At 56.7% G+C, this 22396-nt stretch overlaps 1 protein-coding gene across 2 annotated transcripts in view; it reads left to right on the plus strand.

The window, feature by feature from the left end:
- Window positions 1-22396, plus strand: part of AP2A2 (adaptor related protein complex 2 subunit alpha 2) — a 48361-nt gene that overhangs the window by 11332 nt on the left and 14633 nt on the right. For both annotated transcript variants that reach the window (XM_080643150.1, XM_080643151.1), the window contains exons 2-7: window positions 9309-9377; window positions 14745-14887; window positions 15488-15681; window positions 16639-16768; window positions 19222-19323; window positions 20876-20984. In XM_080643150.1, coding sequence (XP_080499276.1) covers window positions 9309-9377; window positions 14745-14887; window positions 15488-15681; window positions 16639-16768; window positions 19222-19323; window positions 20876-20984 — 747 coding nt within the window. The remainder of the gene's footprint in view (window positions 1-9308; window positions 9378-14744; window positions 14888-15487; window positions 15682-16638; window positions 16769-19221; window positions 19324-20875; window positions 20985-22396) is intronic.

Raw genomic sequence — 22396 nt, forward strand, 5'->3', positions numbered from 1 at the left:
AGCCCCACCTGGTGGGGACGCCCTGCTGGCTGGGCTGCTCTGGGACTTGCTGCCGCCATGAAGCGACTTGCTGTCGCTTTTGGCTGGACCTTTTCTTTGGGGACCCAGCTGTCTGTGCTGTGGGCCTGTGCGCCTCTGTACTCAGTGCGGGTGCATGTCCTGGTGCAGCTGCGAGAGCTGATGCAGGAGCTGAAACTGCTTGGAGATTTTGCGTTTTTGAAAGTCTTTATTCCTTTCACACTTTACTGGCTGGGGTAGAAGTCCAGGCTGGAAGTGGTCTCGCTGGCCCAGTGGTCTGGATGCGAGGACGCTGCGCCTCGGCGGGGCCAGGCGGCCACCCTCACTCTGGAAGCTCGTGCTCTGCGTTTGGTTTTTGTTGTTTTGGACAATTTCCTTTCACCTTCTCTTTTGCAGTAATGTGGTCATAGTAGAAATTCAGCCTCTTGCCTTACATTTTCTGATCTTTTTCTCTCATTTCTCACCCCTCTCTGTGTGTGGTGCTGTTTCCCGAGGCTCTCAGCTTCGTCCTCTGGCTCTTGTTTTGGATTTTGGATTTCTGCTCGCACTGTCTTAATTCGAGGGCTTTCTTGTTGCGGGAGGCTCCTTCTTCGGTGGCACCTGGTCCTTAAAGCCGTGTCGCCTCTTGTTCTTGTCCGAGTGCTGGCTGTTTGCAGTGTCCTCCTTGGCGTGGCCTCTGTGCGGGAACCCCTCTCCTAGGCTTGTTTTGGTCTCTGGACGCCCGTTGGTTGGTGTCCGTCCACTAACAGGTGCCAGCGCCGGCCAGCATGCGCAGGGCTCCGCAGGGCTCCCGGCACGGTGCCAGCTGCGGGTCTCCGCAGCCTTCCTCGGAGCAGCCACAGTCTCGCCCAGTTGCGGTGGGTGGTGTAAGCCTGCTGCGGTTCTGGAGGGGCGTCTCCATCCGTGAGCCCGCCACGCAGCGTGCTTTCCCTGGTGCGCTGCCTCGCGCCCAGCCTGGCGCCCAGTCTCCCTGGGCTTGGCACTTCGGTGTGCCTGCTGGGGTTGGGGGAGGGGCCTGGCTCAGGGTCTGGGGTGGGACCTGCTGCTCCTTCCACGGACGGACGTCCAGTCCATGCTTCTGACGCTGCTCCTCAGGCACCTGGCACCTCCACTTCCCCATCCCTTCAGGCCTCTGTCCGAGCAGGTGCTCTGTACTGACCCCCTTCCCTCCGCAGGCAGCTGGTCCCGGTTGCTCTGTCAGGCTGAGTCACTTACCGCATGACCCGCTCTGTCCAGTGTCCAAAGTTGTGACACAGTCTTCTCCTTTTTAATATGTCTTTGACTAATTTTCTATATTACACATGCACACGCACACACACGCACACCACACACACACACATACACACACACACTCACACACACACCTTCGTGACCATGAGGCCATTATTTATACTTTGGATAATCACTGCGTGAGAGAAGGGCTTGGGAAAGAATAATTTAACTTTTCGTACTTTTTCTTTAACTTTTCAGTGAAGTAACAACACCGTTTATTAAAGCTGATGTGGACAGCAGTTCTCATTGTAGAGCTTGGCCTGTGTTTTAATGGGATTTTAAAGAGGACATGGGGTTCTGGGGCCTTTACTCTGGTTCTTACCGGAAGCAAGCAAGCGGAGGCCTCGTTCCCCGCTGTGCAGAGCGGGGCCCGCTCCTGAGGGTTAGTGTGCGTCTCTGAAACCCAGGGTGCAGAGCCAGGAGGTGGGCGGCGAGAGGACTTGTCTCCTACACACCATCTGGTGGCGAGCAGTTGCTTGTCGGTAACGGGATACAGTGAATGAAAGTTTCTACTTGTGGTTACCCAGTATTGATCGCCACTGCTGTTGATAATGAGTCACCAGAGGAGTTTGGACACGTAAATTTCCAGTTACTTTAGACCCTGAACTTCCAACTTTTAAAACTAGAAATGTCTTTTAGAACATGCTTCCTGGCAGACAGGGCATGAGGGGCCCCAGGAGGCCTCTGAGGAGTGCTGCCTGGGACCTGCCTTCTGAGGGGAGAAACTGGGTGGCGAAGAGCTGGTTCTGCTCAGGGCATGGGGCCAGTGCAGCTGGAGTGCGCGGGGTGGGGGCGGGGTAGACACGGAGTCAGACTGCTGGCTCTCAGGCCTGGCAGCGAGCCTGCGCTTCTCCGAGGGAGTGACAGCTCTGATTATATGTAAAGGATGCTTGGCTTCTCTGCGGGGAGTCGTAAGGGAGGCCGAGTGGAAGGGGAGGCAGCTACAGTTTACATAAGAGTGTTGGTGACAGTGGAGCTGGTGGGGATGGAGCTGTCACTTGGAGGAAGGATGTGCGAGGCTTCTGACAGGTGGCCGGGGGCGGAGCTCAGAGGCACTGTGTGGATTAAAGAGCTGAGATTGGCAGAATGGATTTAAAAAACGCATGATCCAACCATACGCTGTGTTCAAGAGGCACTAGAATTAAAAGACACAAATGAAAGATACCAGGAGAGAGCCGAGCGGCTGTGTTAATATCAGACAACATAGACCTTAGGGCAAACATTGTTTTTAGGGACATAGAGGAACTTTCTATTTTATTTTTTAAATGTATTTTTATTGATTTTAGAGAGGGAGGGGGGAGAGAGAGAGCGAGAGATCAATGGTGATTGAGCCTGCAACCGGGGCATGTGCCCTGATGGGGAATCAAACTGTGACCTCCTGGTTCATAGGTTGATTCTCAACCACTGAGCCATGCCTGCCGGGCTAGAAGAACATTTTATAATGATAAAGGGTCAACCCCTTGAGGAGATTATAGGCATATCTACACCTAATAACGGCCCCTATAATACATGGAGAAGGGAGAAATAGACAATCTGGCGATGGTGGGAGACCTTAACCCCCTATTTTCGGAAATCGGCACCACAATTAGACAGGTTGGCAGTCAGTGGAAGACTCACACACTGTGGGCCAGCTGCCTTCCCAGACATCCACAGACTCCCCCTTCCCGAGGAGGGAAGACACGTCCTCTCAGTGCACAGGAATGCCCTGCGGGGTAGGCGTACCCTGGGCCTCAGAGTCTCACACATGGCACAGGACTGAACGCACACAGTCTGTTCTGCAAGTACAGGAAGGTGAGAAGCCAGGAGCCAGGAGACATTCACAAACGTGGACATTCAACAGCCTCCGATATAACCAGGGGGGCAAAGAAGACAACATGAGGGAGATTGAAAACATACTTGGAGATGATTGAAAATAAAAACTCAATAGACCCAAACTGACCGAGAGAAGAGAAGGAAGGCTTAGATGACTAAAATCAGGAGAGAGAAGGGACTTTATTAGTGAATTTTCAGAAATAAAAAGGAGTGTAGTGGAGTACCATGAATAGTAATTGTATGCCAAAAATTAGCTAACTTAGATAAGATGGAGAAATTCCTAGAAAGACATAAATAACTGAAACTGACTAAAGAAAAAAATCTGAACAGGCTGATAACAAGGAAAGAGATTGAATTCGTAATTTAAAAACTTTCCACAAGAACAAACCCTGGCCCAAATGGCTTCATGCATGAATTCTACCAAACATGCCAATGGTCAGTTCCAGTCTTTACAAACTCTGAAAAACAGAAGAGGAGAGAGCTTCCCAGCTCATCCTGTGAGGCCAGTGTCCCCAATACCAAAGCTAGAAAGAGACCTCGCAGCCAGAAGACCAAAGGCCAGCTTCTCTGTGAATGCAGACACCCAGCCTCAGCGCAGTGTCCAGGAGGCCATCGTGCAAGGACACAGGGATTGATGGGAGAGAATGGAGGGTACAGGAATAAACCTTAAAACATGCTCAAAGCCACTAATCATCCGAGAGATGCAAATCAAAACGACCATGCGGTACCACCTCACACCTGTCAGAATGGCTGTCATCAACAAATCAACAAACGACAAGTGCTGGTGAGTATGTGGAGAAAAAGGAACCCTCGTGCACTGCTGGTGGGAATGCAGACTGGTGCAGCCACTGTGGAGAACAGTATGGAGTTTCCTCAAAAAAACTAAAAATGGAACTCCCATTTGACCCAGTGATCCCACTTCTAGGAATATATCCCAAGAAACTAGAAACACCAATCAGAAAGGATATATGCACCCCTACATTCATAGCAGCACAATTCACCATAGCTAAGATTTGGAAACAGCCTAAGTGCCCATCAGCAGATGAGTGGATTAGAAAACTGTGGTACTGCTGAAACCGGTTTGGCTCAGTGGATAGAGCGTCGGCCTGCGGACTGAAAGGTCCCGGGTTCGATTCCGGTCAAGGGCATGTACCTTGGTTGCGGGCACATCCCCAGTGGGAGGTGTGCAGGAGGCAGCTGGTCGATGTTTCTCTCTCATCGATGTTTCTAGCTCTCTGTCCCTCTCCCTTCCTCTCTGTGAAATATCAATAAAATATATTGAAAAAAAAAAAAAAAAAAGAAAACTGTGGTACATCTACACAATGGAATACTACGCTGCGCTAAAAAAGAAGGAATTCTTACCATTTGCAACAGCATGGATGGAACTGGAGAGCATTATTCTAAGTGAAATAAGCCAGGCAGAGAAAGATAAATATCACATGATCTCACTCATTTGTGGAATATAATGAACAACATAAACTGATGAACAAAAACAGATCCAGAGAAGCATCAATCAGACCGTCAAACCTCAGAGGGAAGGTAGGGGAGGGTGGGGGCAAGGGGAAGAGATCAACCAAAGGACTTGTTTGCATGCATATAAGCATTACCAATGGACACAGACACCAGGGGGGTGAGGGCCTGTGTGTGTGCGGGGAAGTGGGGGATAAGGACACATATGTAATACCTTAATAAAGAAAAAAAATTAAAAAAGAAAAAATAAACCTTTACATTTCGATCAGTTGATTTTATTAAAATACATTTTTATTTTTATTATTATTTTTAAAAAAATATATTTTTTTGATTTTTTACAGAGAGGAAGGGAGAGGGAGAGGAATAGAGAGTTAGAAACATCGATGAGAGAGAAACATCGATCAGCTGCCTCCTGCACACCTCCTACTTGGGATGTGCCCACAACCAAGGTACATGTCCTTGACTGGAATCGAACCAGGGACCTTTCAGTCCACAGGCTGATGCTCTATCCACTGAGCCAAACTGGTCAGGGCAAAATATGTTTTTATTGATTTCAGAGAGGAAGGGAGAGGGAGAGAGAGATAGAAACATCATTGATGAGAGAGAATCATGGATCGACTGCCTCCTGCATGTCTCACACTGGGGATCGAGCCCACAACCCAGGCATGTGCCCTGACCTGAAATCGAACCGTGACCTCCTGGTTCATGGGTCGACGCTCAACCCCTGAGCCACGCCGGCCGGGCTCAGTCAGTGGATTTTTGACCAGAGTGCCAAGACAATCCGGTGGGGAAGAGTGAGTAGTCTTAGAAGCCAGTGGTGCCGCATGACTGCGTAAACCCCATGCAGAAGGATGGAACGACCCTGACCCACAGCACGCTCAGAGCTGACTCAGGATGTCAGCCCTAGTGCAGAAGCTGAGGCCATGGGACCAGAAACAGGAGTAAGTCTTTGTGAACTTGGGGAATGGCTTCTTAGATGTGACAGAGGACAGTGACGAAAACGGTGAATTGACCAAAAACATGAAGAGACAACCCAAGAATGAAAGTATTTGAAAGGGCTGTATCCAGAATATCGAATTAAAAAGTAGACCAAGTATTTGAATTTGTTTCTCGAACGTAGATATACAAACACCAAGTAAGCACATTAATAGCCATCAGGCAAATGCAAATGAAAACCACGATGAGATGCCGCTTCACCCCCCGGGATGGCGGTGCTGCAGTGACGGCAGGGACACGTGTGGTGGAGAATGGGGCTGCCCTTGGGAGAGCAGCTCGTCACTCCGCAAACGGAAACGCAGTGACCATGTGGCCCAGCAGCTCTGCTCCCAGGTGTGTCCACCCAAGAGAAACGAGAACATGTTCACACAGAAACTGGCCCATGAACGTCCATAGCAACATTATTCCTAATAGCCACCGAGGGGAAACGGCCCCCCGTCCGAGAGTGCGCGACACGTCCACATAATGCGATGTCCTTCAGCAGTAAAAGGGAGGGCGCACTGGTCCTTCCTGCCGTGAAACAGCGAGGTGAAAGGGGCCCTCAGAAGGGACCATGGGAGACTTTCTGTGGGGGTGCAGCGGGGCCTGGGAGAGCCGAGGGGCTGCTGGGCGCTGCTGCCGGGCCGGCTCTCCCTGGGTGATGCACTTTTTACAGGACTGATCGGGGTGGTGGGTGCACGGCTCTGAACGGACCAAAGCCAGTGAGCCGCGTGCTTTCAGTGACTGGAGCGTGTGATGTGAGTTATGTCCCAGCACAGCCGATGAAGGCATCCGGGGCATGGGGCAGGTCGGCCGTGGCCTCGCCCTCTGTGGCATGATGCCCTCTGACTCGGAGCGCAGTTAGTCCAGTTGTTGAGGAGTCTGCTCCGAGGCCTGTTTCTCGTGCTGGACGGGAAAGGTGAGTGTCCTGGGGCCACCACTTTGTGTGTGCTTCTTGCTTGTTCTGCTGGGTCCTCCTCTCGCCCACTGATGGAGAAGCCGAGGCACAGACAGGAGGCGTTGATGCCCAGGGTCGGTGCAGCCCGAGATGGGCCGGCGGTGTGTCCTGGCTCAATTGCGGAGTTTGCTCTGTTGACCACTGTGCTGCCCGCCCTCAGTATAATGTTAGCAATGATACCTTCCTTCCTAAATGCCTTTTTGGTCAATTTAGGGCTTTTGATGTACTCAGTGAATTCATTTTATACAAAGGCCCGGGCCATAGGCTCCTGCGCTCGGTGCTTCCAGGATGAGATACTGCCCGTTGGCTGGTTCAGCGCAAATCCGGAGAAAGCCTTGGCTAGCGGGGCGGCCGTCCTGACCCCAGGGCTGTCAGTAAGGCCCGTGCCCGGCTGCATTCTCCGCTGCCTGCTGGGCGCACGGGTGGCTTGTTTTTGGGCAGAGGTTGCGGCTGGTCCAGGTTACTCATTAGCCAGCAGGGCCCAAGTCCATCGAGGGATGCCTGTTACGAGCTTGGCGTCTTCAGCGGCCGACCGACCTGCCACATTGGAGCTAGAGATGGTGCAGGGTGGCACAGAGGTCAGACGGCAAGCCTGGTGAAGCCTGGCCCAGTGCCGGTCGGTTCCTGAAGTCCGTGTGGGGCAGTAAACCCTGTCCCTCCCCAGAGCAAATTCTTTATCTGAAAACGAGCTGCCTGCTGGAGCTGCTCCCAATGGTGTGGGTGGCTGAACTGTGTGAGCCTCTGTCTGGGAGGAGAGCAGCTGGAGTGAGCATGCGCTGGCGCCCCGGAAGCCACCGGCCGTGCCCAGGCTGCCCTTGCCCCTAACGCTGTGATTCCATGTGTCGATCTGTGGGTTACCAGTCACCCCGCCACACTGGGCTTCCTTTGCCGCCTCCCCTTGGAGCGCTGCCTGTGACCGACCAGCGTAGCACTCTGCTCCCACGGAATTCCCCAGGGGCACCTGCAGCGTTTGACACTTGGGAGCGGCCTGGCTGCCCGGACTGAAAGCTAAGAGACCGTCCAGTTACAGGCTCATGTGTGTGGCTTGTCCTCCTGGTCCTCACGCTGCTATTGCCACATGACAAGAGGGCATCGAGGTGACAGCCCCGTTAGTGGACGTACCAGAGAGAAGCACAGACTAATTCCTGTGTGCCTGTGAGAAGCGTGCACACGCACACAGACACAGACGTGCGCAGGCGCACACAGAGGCATACACAGGCGCGCACATAGAGGAACACAGAGGTGCACACTGGCACACACAGCGGCACACAGACATAGGCATGCACACAGAGGCACACAGACATAGGCATGCACACAGAGGCACACAGACATAGGCATGCACACAGAGGCACACAGACATAGGCATGCACACAGAGGCACACAGACATAGGCATGCACACAGAGGCACACAGACATAGGCATGCACACAGAGGCACACAGACATAGGCATGCACACAGAGGCACACAGACATAGGCATGCACACAGAGGCACACAGACATAGGCATGCACACAGAGGCACACAGACATAGGCATGCACACAGAGGCACACAGACATAGGCATGCACACAGAGGCACACAGACATAGGCATGCACACAGAGGCACACAGACATAGGCATGCACACAGAGGCACACAGACATAGGCATGCACACAGAGGCACACAGACATAGGCATGCACACAGAGGCACACAGACATAGGCATGCACACAGAGGCACACAGACATAGGCATGCACACAGAGGGACACAGACATAGGCATGCACACAGAGGCACACAGACATAGGCATGCACACAGAGGCACACAGACATAGGCATGCACACAGAGGCACACAGACATAGGCATGCACACAGAGGCACACAGACATAGGCATGCACACAGAGGCACACAGACATAGGCATGCACACAGAGGCACACAGACATAGGCATGCACACAGAGGCACACAGACATAGGCATGCACACAGAGGCACACAGACATAGGCATGCACACAGAGGCACACAGACATAGGCATGCACACAGAGGCACACAGACATAGGCATGCACACAGAGGCACACAGACATAGGCATGCACACAGAGGCACACAGACATAGGCATGCACACAGAGGCACACAGGCACGCACATAGGCACACACACAGGTGCACCAAGGCACACAGGTACACACAGGCACACACAGCTACATACACAGAGGCTCACAAAGGTGCACACAGGCACACACAGAGGCACATACACATGGGCATGCACACAGTGGCACAGAGAGGTGCACACAGGCGCACACATATGCATGCCCTCCTGTGCACGTGCTTCGTCCACGCTCCATGCAGGCTGTGAGGGCACGCGTGTGTTTGTTGAATTAAGGCCAGCCTAGCAGTAGGCCAGGGTGGAGCCAGAGCTCGACGGCCACTGGGCCCTGGAGAATCCCCGCACCGCACAGGCGGCAAAGGCGGCGAGGTCAGAGTCTGCAGGTTGGTGGGCTTCGTCAGGAGAGACCATCGGAAGCCTGAGTGGGTGAAGGCCCTCACACATGACCTGCGCAGGCGGGCGCGCCAGGAGTAAACGATGAGCTGGGAACAGCCCGGCCGGGGTTTGCGTGCTCCTCGTCCCGAAACGGGGCGAAAAGGGGAAGGCGCGCTGGCGCTCAGGAACTGGCCGCCTGGACTGGAGGCCCGGCCCCGGTCGAGGCAGCTTGCTTTGCTCGCCGGGCTTCTGAAAGCAGCGTCTGCCTTGAGCGTTCCGTGTCCGTCTCACCAGGGGTGGGTGCGTGTGGAGAAGGCGCTAAAGAAACACGTGTGTGCTCTTTTTTAGGCAAAAGTAAAGAAGCAGAAATAAAGAGAATAAACAAGGAGCTGGCAAACATTCGGTCAAAATTTAAAGGTAAGTGTGTGGGAGCCCTTCTGTGAAATGCTCTGTTGTACACTTACGTAGGAGGGATTCAGTCTTTTAATATTGTCTTTTTTTCCCCCACTTTAGACCAAAGCTAAGGTTTTAGTACTGTTACTCTCATGCTGTTAGAAGTTAAGCATGTCTGAAGTCAGGCCACTGGTTATTCTCGACCTGTTTGACTTTAGTGTAGTCGACCAGACAGCTTGGCCCCTTCCCAGATCCCCAGCTCTTCCCGGAGCTGGGGGGACTCTCGTCCGTGCCCCAAGCATGCGAGCCTGCTGACTCTGCAGACCCCGCAGACACCACAGACCCCGCAGACCCCGCAGACCCCGCAGACCCCAATGAGCTCGGAGCGGGAGCCTCAGATGAAAACCTGCATCCCGAGGCCACTGGTTCCTGGTTCGGAGTTTTGTCAAGTGATTCGGGCACTTCCCACGCCAAAGCGTGTTCTGCCGTGTCGATGCTCCCTGATCCACTCAGGTTGTGGGGACACACTGCCCCGAGCCCCCACCTAGTTTTGAAGAAGGTGGTGTTGACTTTCAGCCTTAAGGCCTTATTTGTGAAGCCTTAGCCTTTAAGCCTTAGTTTTCAGTTAATTTGACCGGTTGGGGGCCTGGTTCCAGTCTCTGGCGGACTTCAGAGCCTGGCTGGAGTCGCCCGGGACCGCGGTGAAGGCGGGCTGGGGACACCCCAGGAACCCGGGCACCGGAGACAGGATTGCTTGGCGGTGGCTCCCTGTGCTGCCAGGTGGTGGGAAAGCTAGCGGGGCTCGGGGGTTACTGACTGGGGTGCCCGCTGACCCCGGGGGAGTACTGTGCTGCCAGGTGGTGGGGAAGTTAGCAGGGCTCGGGGCTTACTGACTGGGGTGCCCGCTGACCCCGGGGAGTACTGTGCTGCCAGGTGATGGGAAAGCTAGTGGGGCTCGGGGGTTGCTGACTGGGGTGCCCGCTGACCCCGGGGAGTACCGTGCTGTGATACTTCCAGCCGGGCCAAGGCTGCTCTCGGTCATGGAGCTCCTGAGATCGTATGTGAAATGGTTTGCTTGTGTGTGTATTTATGAGGGAGATGTCTGTAACCTTCGTTGCTTAAACATTTTAAATTTATCTTTTTTTGTTAAGACTTCATTTTTTTAAAGCAGTTTATGCTCCCAGCAAAATTAAGAGGACGGTACAGAGATTTCCCAGGTACACCTGCCCCTCCCCCCGCCCCCGCCACAGGCTCCCCCCATGGACGTCCCCACCGGACGGTGACTGCCTTTCAGTCATGAGCCTGCACGGCCGTCGTCAGCACCCAGAGTCCAAGGAGCAGCAGCTCACCGTGCTGGCGGACGTTCTGTGGGTTTGACAGAGGTGTCCACCTTGTGGTGCTGCTGCCCTGACACCCTGGGTCCCCTGCAGCCACTGAGCTGCCCGCCCCCACAGCCCTGCCCGGAGCAGAGACGGCTTCTTTCCCGGCCTCTGCCACTCAGGCACACGCATCTCAGCGTCCTCCGGTCTTTTCCTGACCTGATAGCTCACTTCCTGTTAGCGCTGACTACCACCCCACTGGATGGATGGGCTCCCGCTTTTTCACCCCTCGCCTCCGGAAGGGCCTCTCGGTGCGTCCAGGTCTTGGCCGTTACGAGAAAGCGCTGCAAGCATCCGTGTGCAGGTTGTTTGTGGGCATGGATGTCAGCTCCTTCGGGTAAATACCAAGGAGCACAAGTGCTGGATCTGACGGCGAGAGCGTGTTTGGCTTTGTAAGAAACCACCACCTGCCTGGCCAGGCGTCTGCACCATCTGTGTCCCCGGCACAGAGCAATCCCGCTGCCCGCGCCCGCCCAGCACTGGGGGTGTCAGTGCTGGATTCTGGCCGACGGGGGGTGTGCAGAGGTGTCCCGTCGTTTTAATTGCATTTCCCATTGACAGACGCTGTGGAGCAGCTCTGTGCTCACCGGCCTCCTGTGCATCTCTGGTGTGGCCTTGATGGCTTTCCCTGCTTCCTGAAGGGAGGGACTGCACGTGGTGGCAAGGTCTCTGCTCCGAGGCTTAGGAGCTGTGTCACCTCGTCAACTCCCTTAACCCTTGGTGCCTCTTTCCCGAGCTGTAAAATGGGGCACTGATGTCCTCCGGGGGGTTGTCCGTGAGGCAGACCCTTGATGGGATCGCAGGACTAGTGAAAGTGCAGGGGGAGGCCGGGTGGGTGGGGGCGGGGAGGCCGCAGGTGGTGACGTGGGTCTGCCAGTGTCCATCTGCGCCTTGGAGCCGGGCATTGGGTAGGAACGTGGGAACAGCGAGTCCCTTGGCCACACCGTCACTTCGTCGTGGCTGGAAAGCCTGGAAGGCAGACCGCCCGTGGGCCCGTCAGCTCACCACTGAAGGGAGGGCCATGGCTGCTGCCCGGACGGTCTGCGTGTGGACACACATAGATGCCTGTTTAGGACGGGAGTCCTGGTAGCTGTTAGCCATGTTGTTATGGAAAGTTCCTGGCTCTTCACATGGTGAATCTCCCGGCCGTCCGTACAGATGCTTTGGGACAACACGATGGCGTTGTCTCCTCCGCCTTCACGCCTCTCAGCCCAGCCGGCCTGCGTAGGGAGGAGGCTGCCCCTGTCTGTTAACCAGTTGGCGTTAACTGGGCGCGCGTGCGCCCTGACCAGCAGCAGACACGAGAACACCAGCCCTGTCTGCAGAGTGTGCTCTGGGGACCCCTTACGGCAGATTAGAAGGTCTAGATCCGTGCTGTCCCTAGAAATACTGTGCAGGTCACACGCAGACACACGCAATTCCAAATGTCCTGGGACTCCCGGTAAAGAAGGAAGGGAAGGCAGTGAGCTTTCCTGCATTTGACCCAGCAGCACACCTGAAGCCCCACTGCAGCGTGAACCGGTGGGCAAGGCGAACCTTGCGTGTTTCAGACTCCCACCGAGGCTCCGGCACCCGGGGGGGGTGTGCCTCGGAGCCCCACCCTCTGCAGCAGCCGCGGCTCAGGTGCTCGGGAGCCATTGCGGCCCACACCAGCCCTTGGACTGAAAACAGCTAAAAGGAGGCACACAGAAGCAGTCTGGAGAGCCTCCTCGAGGAAAAGGGCAGCGACGCTGGGCCTTCCTAAGAGGAGGGGCCGCAGGAGGGCTGCCGCCTGTGCGCCTCCACAGGCTCTGACCCGCCCGGAGACACAGCAGGAAGCACCTCTCCGGGGTAGTTACCAACCAGGTGACTGCCCTCCGGGGCCACTGGGCAAAGTCCGGAGACATGTTTGGCCATCACATCTCGGGGTGGGAGGGTGCTGCTGCCATCTAGTGGGGGGAGGCCAGGGAGACTGCTGGACATCTTCGGGGCACAGGATGGCCCCCAATGTGAGCAGCCCTGGCTAGAGGGAAAAGGCCAGAGCCACCCAAAGTGGAGACCCCTTCCGCTGTCAGCGGGGACCCCAAAGCAATGCCTCAGGCAGCAGTGACTGGACATGAGCCACCCTGTCACCATCGCCGGGCTGCACACACTGGGACGCCCTCGAGGAAACCTGAGGCCTAGACTAGGTGAAGGGGAGAGAAACGGTCCTGATGGGGAGATGCTGTTACAGCGCTGCCTGGGCTTCCTGCAGTGCGCTCTCCGGGGACGAGGGCGACGCCAGCGTGGAGTGCAGAGGACGGGCAGGGAATCCGGAAGGCGTGGCCAGAGCAGCGGAGGCGGCAGGAACAGCCACAAAGAGAACAAGGCTCACCGCTCAAAAGTCATCAACAAACCCGAAAATCTCAGCAGGAGACTCGGAAAGTGTAAAAGGTGACAGCAGATTTTGAAATAAGACCAAATGGAAATTCTAGAACAGACCTGCAGCACCCCCGGGAGAACTCCGTGGATGGGGTAACGGCAGGCCTAGTTGGAGAGAGACTCAGGGTTCTGAGAGGCAGGAAAGGAAATACCTGTCCTGAGCCCGCTTCTGCTTCCCTCCCTCGTCCCATGAGCCTGTGCTGTCGGCTCGCTCTCCCGGCGCTGCTCAGCCGTGCAGTGTCCCGCTTCTGCAAGGGCCGCCGGGGCATGGGCCTCAGACAGGCGGACAGGCCGCGGGGTACAGACAGGCTGCCTCTGGTTTGTGGCCATCCACCCTCCTGCTCTGGGCTTCGATCCTCACGGTAAGCCAGGGACATGGCTGTCACTATCATCGTCCCCACGTACAGCTCAGAAAGCCTCGATTTGACAGTTTGGGATTGCTGGAATTAAAGACCAGTACTGAAACTAACGTTTGGAGGCCTGTCTTACTGGGCAGTCAGGAGAGAAACCTCGCTGAGGGCCACAGGGGCGCTCACTGTAAAGAACACTGACTACTGCCGAAACCGGTTTGGCTCAGTGGATAGAGCGTCAGCCTGCGGACTGAAAGGTCCCAGGTTCGATTCCGGTCAGGGGCACGTACCTTGGTTGCGGGCACATCCCCAGTGGGAGGTGTGCAGGAGGCAGCTGATCAATGTTTCTCTCTCATTGATGTTTCTAACTCTCTATCCCTCTCCCTTCCTCTCTGTAAAAAATCAATAAAATATATTTAAAAAAAAAAAAAAAAGAACACTGACTACTAAGGTGACGCTGAGACGCAGGAGGCAGTGGCCCCGGGCTGAAGGAGTCCTCAGCTGTCTCTCCAGCGCCACCTACCTGGGCGGTGAGGGAGGCGCGTCGGGGATCTGCCCTGGGCCCGAGCACCCAGGGGAGGGGGCCTGTGGAGTGACCAGTGGCACTGATGACGAGCTCTGCACTTGTGAGTGGACTCGGGCGCCTGCAGAACGAGGAGCAGGCCCAGCGGTGCCCTGGAGCGGCCGCCCGGATGCGGGCCCACTGCGGCCTGGCCCTCGCTCCGGGGCGGGAGCAGGTGCTGCAGTATTTGGGGAGATGCTGGTGGAGCCAGAAGGGAGAGGGGGAGAGGGAGAGAAACATCAGTGATGAGAGAGAATCATTGATCGGCTGCCTCCTGCACACCCCACACTGGGGATTGAGCCTGCAACCCCAGCATGTGCCCTGGAGTGGAAACGAACCCAGGACCCTTTAGTCCGCAGGCCAACGCTCTACCCACTGAGCAAACCAGCTAGGGCCGCATACACTTTCTTGATGGAGGTGGACATGTGGGCTGTGTGGCGTGAGCAGGGCTTTTGTTCCCAAGCCTGTCGCTGGGAGCAGTGGGGCAGAGCCCCTGGCGATGCCGAGGCAGGAAGTGTTAGTGTTGCTCTCGGGTTCAGAGGGGAACCTGCACAGTGCCAGGTGCGTCTGCACCCAGTGCCGAGGTGCCATTTGTGCCCAGCACAGGGCCGGCGTGCATCTGGTGGGGCCACTGCCTGTGCCACAGGCCACTCCTCGCTGCCTGCCTTGTTCCTCTTAAGCTCTCGGCTTCCCTTCCTAGGTGACAAGGCTCTTGATGGCTACAGTAAAAAGAAGTACGTCTGCAAGTTGCTCTTCATCTTCCTCCTGGGCCACGACATTGACTTTGGGCACATGGAGGCCGTGAACCTGCTGAGCTCCAACAGATACACGGAGAAGCAGATTGTGAGTGCCGCTCGGGGGCTGGAGGGCGCAGGCTCTCATGGGTCTCCTCTCGAGACCAGATGAGTGTGGAGGGATCACGTGCCCGCTGCCTGGGGAGCGGGTGGACTTTGGGTGACACGGGCTGGAGTTTGGCCTGGGTGGAGAGGGGGAGCTGGGGCACAGAGACAGATTCAAGGGGGGACAGCCATCAGCAGGTTCTGGAAGTCACCCAGTGATTTTAGTCACAGTCGAGGCAAGCCCCTTCCCTCTCAGGATAGCAGTGAGTCCGGGTTACTCACCCATCACGACGCAGGGGCAGTGGGACTGGGGGGAAGGCCAGGCCAAGGTGTCTGATTCCTTGGGGACGTCTGACTGCCTCTCAGGTTCCTCTTGCAGGACTTGCCCTGCAGAGTCAGAAGCAGAGACTTAGCCTCCGTAACGGAAGTGGCCCCCACCTCCTGGCTCCACGCCCACGAGTCCCGCATAGCATGTCTTAGCGCAGCCCACCACGGGCCCTGGTGATCGTGCCAGGCTGGTTGTGGCTGAGGGATCTGCTGGTGCCTCCGGGCCACGTGGACCTGGGTGGTTAGGAGCTTTCTGCTCTCTTGTCTGTCGGACCAGGGGTACCTTTTCATCTCGGTGCTGGTGAACTCCAACAGCGAACTGATCCGCCTGATCAACAACGCCATCAAGAACGACCTGGCCAGCCGGAACCCCACCTTCATGGGCTTGGCCCTGCACTGCATCGCCAACGTGGGCAGCCGGGAGATGGCCGAGGCCTTTGCTGGGGAGATCCCCAAGATCCTCGTGGCTGGGTATGTGTCCTGCCACTTGTTGAAAAATGCCTCTCAATAAATCAACTGCGTAACTTCCTGGAGAGTTTACAGGATGAGTTAGTCTCTGCAGTTTACGTAGCGGAGACGAGGTGCTGGTTAGACGTCAGGAGGAGTCCAGTCCAGCTCTCCTGCCCCCTCAGGCCCTCACTCAGTCCGGGATAAAAGAGCCAAAGGGAGGTGAATAGGAAAGACAGCCCTCAAACCCTCCGCGCTTCACCAGCTGGCTGGTGTTCGGCAGCTCGCCCTGGAGCACTCCCTGGTGGGCCTGGAGCAGCTTGGGCTGGGGGGTGGGGGAAGGGCATTGACAGCACTGGGAATGAACATTCTGTGCACTCAGCCAACACTCCTGCCAGAACAGACCCCCCCCCCGCCCTGCCAAGGTGTCTACAGGGGTCCCCACCTAGCCTCCCAGTGCTCCCCAGCCCAAAGCCAGGCTTTTCACCACGGCCACACAAGAGGCGCAGGCATTGGAGCCGTGGCCCTGCTTCCTCAGTGCCGGGGGCAGGCGGGCGGGCAGGTGGACGACGCTGGGAGGGCGCCTGGCGGTAGTTTTGGAGATGGGGGGAGATCTCCAGGTTGACCAAAAAAACGTTCTTCAGACAATGAAGGAGATCGCTTTTCGGCCTTTTGGCCAAGGTCAAGTGCAAACAATGAGAGGAACGTTACCTGACTACCTGCACAGCCAGGGCCACCTGCAGCAGCTGGGGTGCTAGAGCCGAGCCTCGGGGAGAGGGCTCTTTCCCGCGGTACGTTTAAGTGAAGTCCCGAGGCAGCTCTTTAGAGCTGACCTCTCCCTGAGGCTGCAGCGCTCTACTCTGCCTGTCCTTCCAGCCGGCCCACTGGCGGGCCTCCGGCTCGGTTCTGCCGGGGTGGGTGTTCTCGCAGCTCCAGGCCGTGCGGGCTGTGTTGTCCGTGACCGCTGGCTCTGTCTTTCAGAGACACCATGGACAGCGCGAAGCAGAGCGCCGCCCTGTGCCTGCTGCGTCTGTACCGGACGTCTCCCCACCTGGTCCCCACGGGCGACTGGGCGTCCCGAGTGGTGCACCTGCTCAACGATCAGCACTTGGTACGTGCCTCTGGACGAGCCCTCCCCCCAGTAACCTTGGCAGGAGTAGCCCCTGTGACGCCGTCCGCGTGGCCGCTCACGGTGTCAGGGCGGCACACAGCGCTCCTGTCGGGCCCCCTGCCTGGCGTGATGAGTCGGACGTGGTCTCTGGCTCACCTGGAACTTGGCGTTGGGGGACCACCCACAGGCTGGGTGCAGACAGCAAGCAGAGGTCAGCTGTTCAGCGAGGGCGTGCCCGTGTGTGGACAGGACCGGGAGGTGGAGAGCGATTCAGTGCCTGTGGTCAGACCGCCACCCTGGAGGGTCGTGTGGGGACAGCACATGGGAAACGAGGTCAGGTAGAGCAGGTGTGGGACAGAGTGGCCTTACCTTGCCTGAATTCTGTGGCACACGTGAGAGAATCAGACTTCAAGGGAAGCAGAAAGATTTTCCTGCTGAGCAGAGGGTATGAGTATGTTGGCTGGTTTCTACAATTTTTCCGGAAGAGAAATGGACCTTCAGAGTCAAATTAGGAACAGTCACTGCATGCAGATTCCGAGGTGAGAGCTTGCTGTCCCTCCACCGCACGCCCCACGCTCACCGGGAAGGTTTGTGTCTGGACAGGCAGCCCTTCCTCAGGATGGAGCTGGGCGTCGGCCCGCAGACTGGTGGGGGGGGGCTTCCTGTGCCAGCCATGCACCCGGCTCACCGGGTCACTAAGGGTCAGACTCTGCCCAGGGACAGGGGAAGCAGTGCTGGAGGCCGGGGCTGGAGGCTTCAGGTCACAGGCCGCCCGTCAGGGGACCCCAGGAGGCAGTGGGGCTTTCCCAGCTTTGCAGACGAGGAAACAGGCTCAGAGGTTTAGCAGCTTCACACAGACCCAGGCTTGAACCAGGGGTCCTGGGGCCTCTTCCATCCCAGAGCCCAGGTGGTACAGGAGGAGGCAGAGGACAGGAGGGGCGGGGTGCGCAGCACGGCTTCCTGGGGCACGGTACTCTGTGGACGCTGTTCAGGTTCGTAGCTTTCTGGCGGTCGTCACTGCCACCTCATCGGGAGCTCCTGCAGCCACAGGGCTCAGATGCCTGGGCCCTCGACGTGAATACCTGCCCAGGCTCAGAGCCGGGGGTCTGTGCGAGCAGCAGGGCACCTCCGAGTCCTGTGTCCGTCACAGCAGGCTGCCGTGCAGCAGGGGCTGGCCCTCAGCACCCTCTCTGCAGGGACGTGGGGACGCGGGGAGAGCCAAACCCTGTACTGGGGCTCAGGCGCCCAGCCAGCTCTTGGTGGGCTGCGTGTAACCCGCAGGACTTGTAGGGGAACCAGAACCTGCCCGTTGCCGGAGCTGGGGAGAGCTCCCTGTCTGGCCTGGCGTCTTTGGCACTTCCCTTGCCCAGCGGGGACCGATAGGCAGTTAGCGCGTCTCTTCTGTGCAGCTCTCCCCCCGGAAAGCCAAGCCTGCACAGCGAGGCCCGATGCGGTCGCAGGGCGCTCACTTCTCCTGCTCTCTGTCCCGGGGTCCGGGTGGGGGGGGGGGTGGTAGCAGGGGCGCACCTGATCCCAGGGGAGTTTCCTGAGCTGATTTGTTCGCATCTTCACCGGGAAGTATTGTTCATTTTGTCTTTTTTTTTTTAATTTATTAATTTTTTACAGAGAGGAAGGGAGAGGGATAGAGAGTTAGAAACATCGATGAGAGAGAAACATCCATCAGCTGCCTCCTGCACACCCCCCACTGGGGATGTGCCCGCAACCAAGGTACATGCCCTTGACCGGAATCGAACCCGGGACCCTTGAGTCTGCAGGCCGACCCTCTGTCCACTGAGCCAAACCGGTCAGGGCTGTTCATTTTGTCTTGATCTTTTTATATTTGTGAGAAAACTTTTTTCTTAATCAATATCTAAGAAATTGATTAAGTATCTTCCTTAGTCAGTATCTTCCTGCGAGAACCAAGACCACGAGTTGTGCTGGGACGGCGCAGAGACTCCTGTGCTGCTGGGAGGGTCCCGCAGGGGGAGGGGCATTGGGCCTGGTGGTGCTTCAGGGGCCACCCAGCCTGGGCCACTTTCAAAAGGAGCCGGATGGGCTTTTTCAGTTCCTTTTCCACACCTCACTTTTGGGTCATGAAGATTCAAGTGAGGCTGCAGGTAATGCCTTGCGGCACAGCCCACATCCAGGCAGGCGGCCAGGCGCACAGGATGGGCGCTGCCCTCTGCCGCCCTGCCCTGGCGGGTGCGCTAGGGTGTGGGGACGGCGTGGTTTGCAAGAGGAACTGCATGAAGACCACCACCTGCTTGAGCCACCTCCGCCTTCAGAAATGCCGTGGGCAGAGCCAGCTGGCCAGAGGGGCTCAGGGCTGCCAGTTGGTTGCTCTTAGTTTATTGGAAGTTGTATGTGAAGGATGGGTGTAACACGAGAGGTTTACAGCTTCCGGTGTTTTGAATGGAATCGGAATGCATAGCGTGCGTGCATTTTCCTTGCAGGGCGTGGTCACCGCTGCCACGAGTCTCATCACCACCTTAGCACAGAAGAACCCAGAAGAGTTTAAAACCTCCGTCTCTCTGGCCGTCTCCCGATTAAGCAGAGTAAGTCTGTGGACAGGGAGCAGAACTCAGGGTGGGTTTTGGTCTCAGTTATTTTATGCGATTAATGTATTAGTTTAGTTTTTAGAATGCAGCATACTGGGCACGGTTTGTAAATTCAGGAGTGAAAAGCTGGTAATTGGTTGGCTTCCTTCCACCTTGAGGCTGTTGAGAACTGTCCGTGTGGGAGGGTGCCGGAGCAGAGCTGCCAGCCCGGCTCTCACCCGGCGGCGGGGCCGGCGGTCCTCCCGTGGCCCAGCCTGTCCTCACGGCCGTGCGCGGTTTGATTTTATGTGAATGGTCGAGCAGCGTGTGTTCTCGTGGGTTTGACTTGCTCTGGGCAGCCTTGTGGGGTCACGTTTGTTTTGTGTGCTTGTCATTCCCTTGATGCCGGGTAGGGTTTGCGTGAATGCGCCACAGCCGCCTCTTTATGACTTAGTGTCACACCTGGGAGCTCTGGGGGTGAGGCTCCCTGACCTCCCCAGTGCTGGGCTGTGTGGGAGTGGGGACAGTGTCTTGGGGACAGTCGTGTGTTCGGAGGATTGATGAGTGTCTGCCCTGCCAGGGCCGTGCTGGAACTGCGAGCGAGGGAGGCAGGTCCCCCGCCCTCGACAGGCTCATGACGGGGCTCATGGCAGGGTGTACGCTTGAGGGACGGGGTGTGGGGCTGGGGTCAGGACCCAGCTGCTCCCTTCTGAGGGACCAGAGGCCTCCCTTTGTGCCTCTCACTTTCCGGTCCACAAAGGCTGAGTTCCGCAGGCGCGTGGAATCCTGTGCCGAGGCAGCAGCCGCGTGGGTGTGTGTCCCAGGCAGGATCGCCATCACACAGCAGCCGTGTGGGTGTGTGTCCCAGGCAGGATCACATCACACAGCAGCCGCGTAGATGTGTGTCCCAGGCAGGATCGCCATCACACAGCAGCCGTGTGGGTGTGTGTCCCAGGCAGGATCGCCATCACGCAGCAACCGCTTAGGTGTGTGTCCCAGGCAGGATCGCCGTCACACAGCAGCCGCTTAGGTGTGTGTCCCAGGCAGGATCGCCGTCACACAGCAGCCGTGTGGGTGTGTGTCCCAGGCAGGGTCGCCGTCACACAGCAGCCGTGTGGGTGTGTGTCCCAGGCAGGATCGCCGTCACACAGCAGCCGTGTGGGTGTGTGTCCCAGGCAGGGTCACCATCACACAGCAGCCGTGTGGGTGTGTGTCCCAGGCAGGATCGCCATCACACAGCAGCCGTGTGGGTGTGTGTCCCAGGCAGGATCGCCGTCACACAGCAGCCGTGTGGGTGTGTGTCCCAGGCAGGGTCGCCATCACACAGCAGCAGCAGCAGCTGCCCCAGGGAGGCGGGCACTGCAGGGTGAACCTGGGACAGCCGCGCCCCTTCACCTCTCAAGTGCCCAGGAGCGTCTTGGATAGTTCTAGCACATTGAATGAGACCAGGTTTTCGGTCAGTGCGTGACCTGTGGAATCAGGACCAGCGTGGCTTTGTGTGGGTCCCTGCAGTGGGGGCTCCTCCTGGGGACAGCTGCCCGCAGTGTCTCACCCCTGTGCTGTCTTACAGATTGTGACCTCCGCGTCAACAGACCTGCAGGATTACACTTACTATTTTGTCCCGGCTCCCTGGTTGTCAGTCAAACTTCTGAGGCTGCTACAGTGCTACCCGCCCCCAGGTATGGCCTCACACGGACAGGTAGCTCAGCCCCTTAGGCTTAGATCTTTTGTTTGTTCTCTTTGAAGTCCTTTCCTGCCTGGCCGGTGTGGCTCAGTGGTTGAGCGGTGACCCATGAACCAAGAGGTCACCAGTTCGATTCCTGGTCAGGGCACAGGCCCAGATTGCAGGCTCGATCCCCGGCAGGGGTGTGCAGGAGGCAGCTGGTCGATGTTCCTCTCTCATCGATGTTTCTATCTCTCTCTCCCTCTCCCTTCCCCTCTCTCTAAAATAATCAATAAAAACATAAAAAAAGTCCTTTCCTGCCGCTGGTTTTTGTCCTGTGGATCCCTCTGTGAGGTGGCCACGCCTCCTGGTTTTCCCAGAGAGAGCTAGTGGAGAGCTGGCAATATTGTTACGACCTGGGATTATCTCTGCTTCTATACACTATCAGATCAGTGCAGGGTTTGAAACAATCTTTTAAAATAAAACTTGACACCATGAGAAACTTTGTATCCTAAGTTGTCAGTAATCTGTGTAACCTTAACATACACGTGGAGGAGGGGGAGGAGGAGGTTTCTGTGTTTGTTTCTTTGGAAAAGGTGGTTGATTTGAACAGTACTGGAGGTCTCTAGAGACAGAAATCCTAGTTGAAGAACAGACATTAAAATGTCGTGAGATACTCCCAGTCCCTTCTTAAACATTGCTTTCCATTGGAATGGCACTTGTTTTCCTGCAGGGTGTTTGCTGTGTCAGGCACCGGCTGTGCTGAGTGCCTTTTAGTCCAAGGACGGAGCGCACAGCCTCCCGGGGCGGGCGCCCTTCCCGCTCCCCAGCCCTGCACACCTCTCCTTGGAGCTGGCTGCCGCCGCCTCCTCCTCCTCCCGAGATCTGGGGACGCAGACTCAGACCCCCACCCTCCCACTTGCCCAGAGGTGTGCTTGCCTCGCCCTCCTTTCCGTCCCAGGGTTCCAGTTCTCTCGGCTGGTTCTGAGGCGTTGTAGTTTGTGAACCTTTATCCCGTCCCCCTCCTCGCGCCTCTGAGTTCAGGTCTCGGGGCTCCTCGGGGCCCGCTCTGTGTCTGAGTGCGCAGGGCTGGAGGCTCGCTCCTCTGACACGGCCCGTTTCTCAGCCCGCGGAGGTGGTGTCTCTGTAGCCATGGTCCCGTGTTCTCCCATGTTCCCATGTTCTCCCATGTTCCCATGTGTTTGTTGCTTTCTTACTCTTTTGGATCCATTGTTTCTTCTGGTTTGAGTAGAAACCTGACATTTCCTTCTCTTTGTATTGTTTCTTGTAACGTTTTACTTCTGTTGGTAATAGCACAAGGAAAAAGTATTTTTCCCCTGTTCCCTAAAGCTTTTTTTAAAAAAATATTTATCGATTTTAGAGCAAGAGGGGAGGGGGGCGGGGAGAGAGAGAGAGAGAGAGAGAGAG

This window comes from Plecotus auritus, assembly GCF_963455305.1.
Source record: "Plecotus auritus genome assembly, chromosome: 9".
Lineage (NCBI taxonomy): Eukaryota > Metazoa > Chordata > Mammalia > Chiroptera > Vespertilionidae > Plecotus > Plecotus auritus.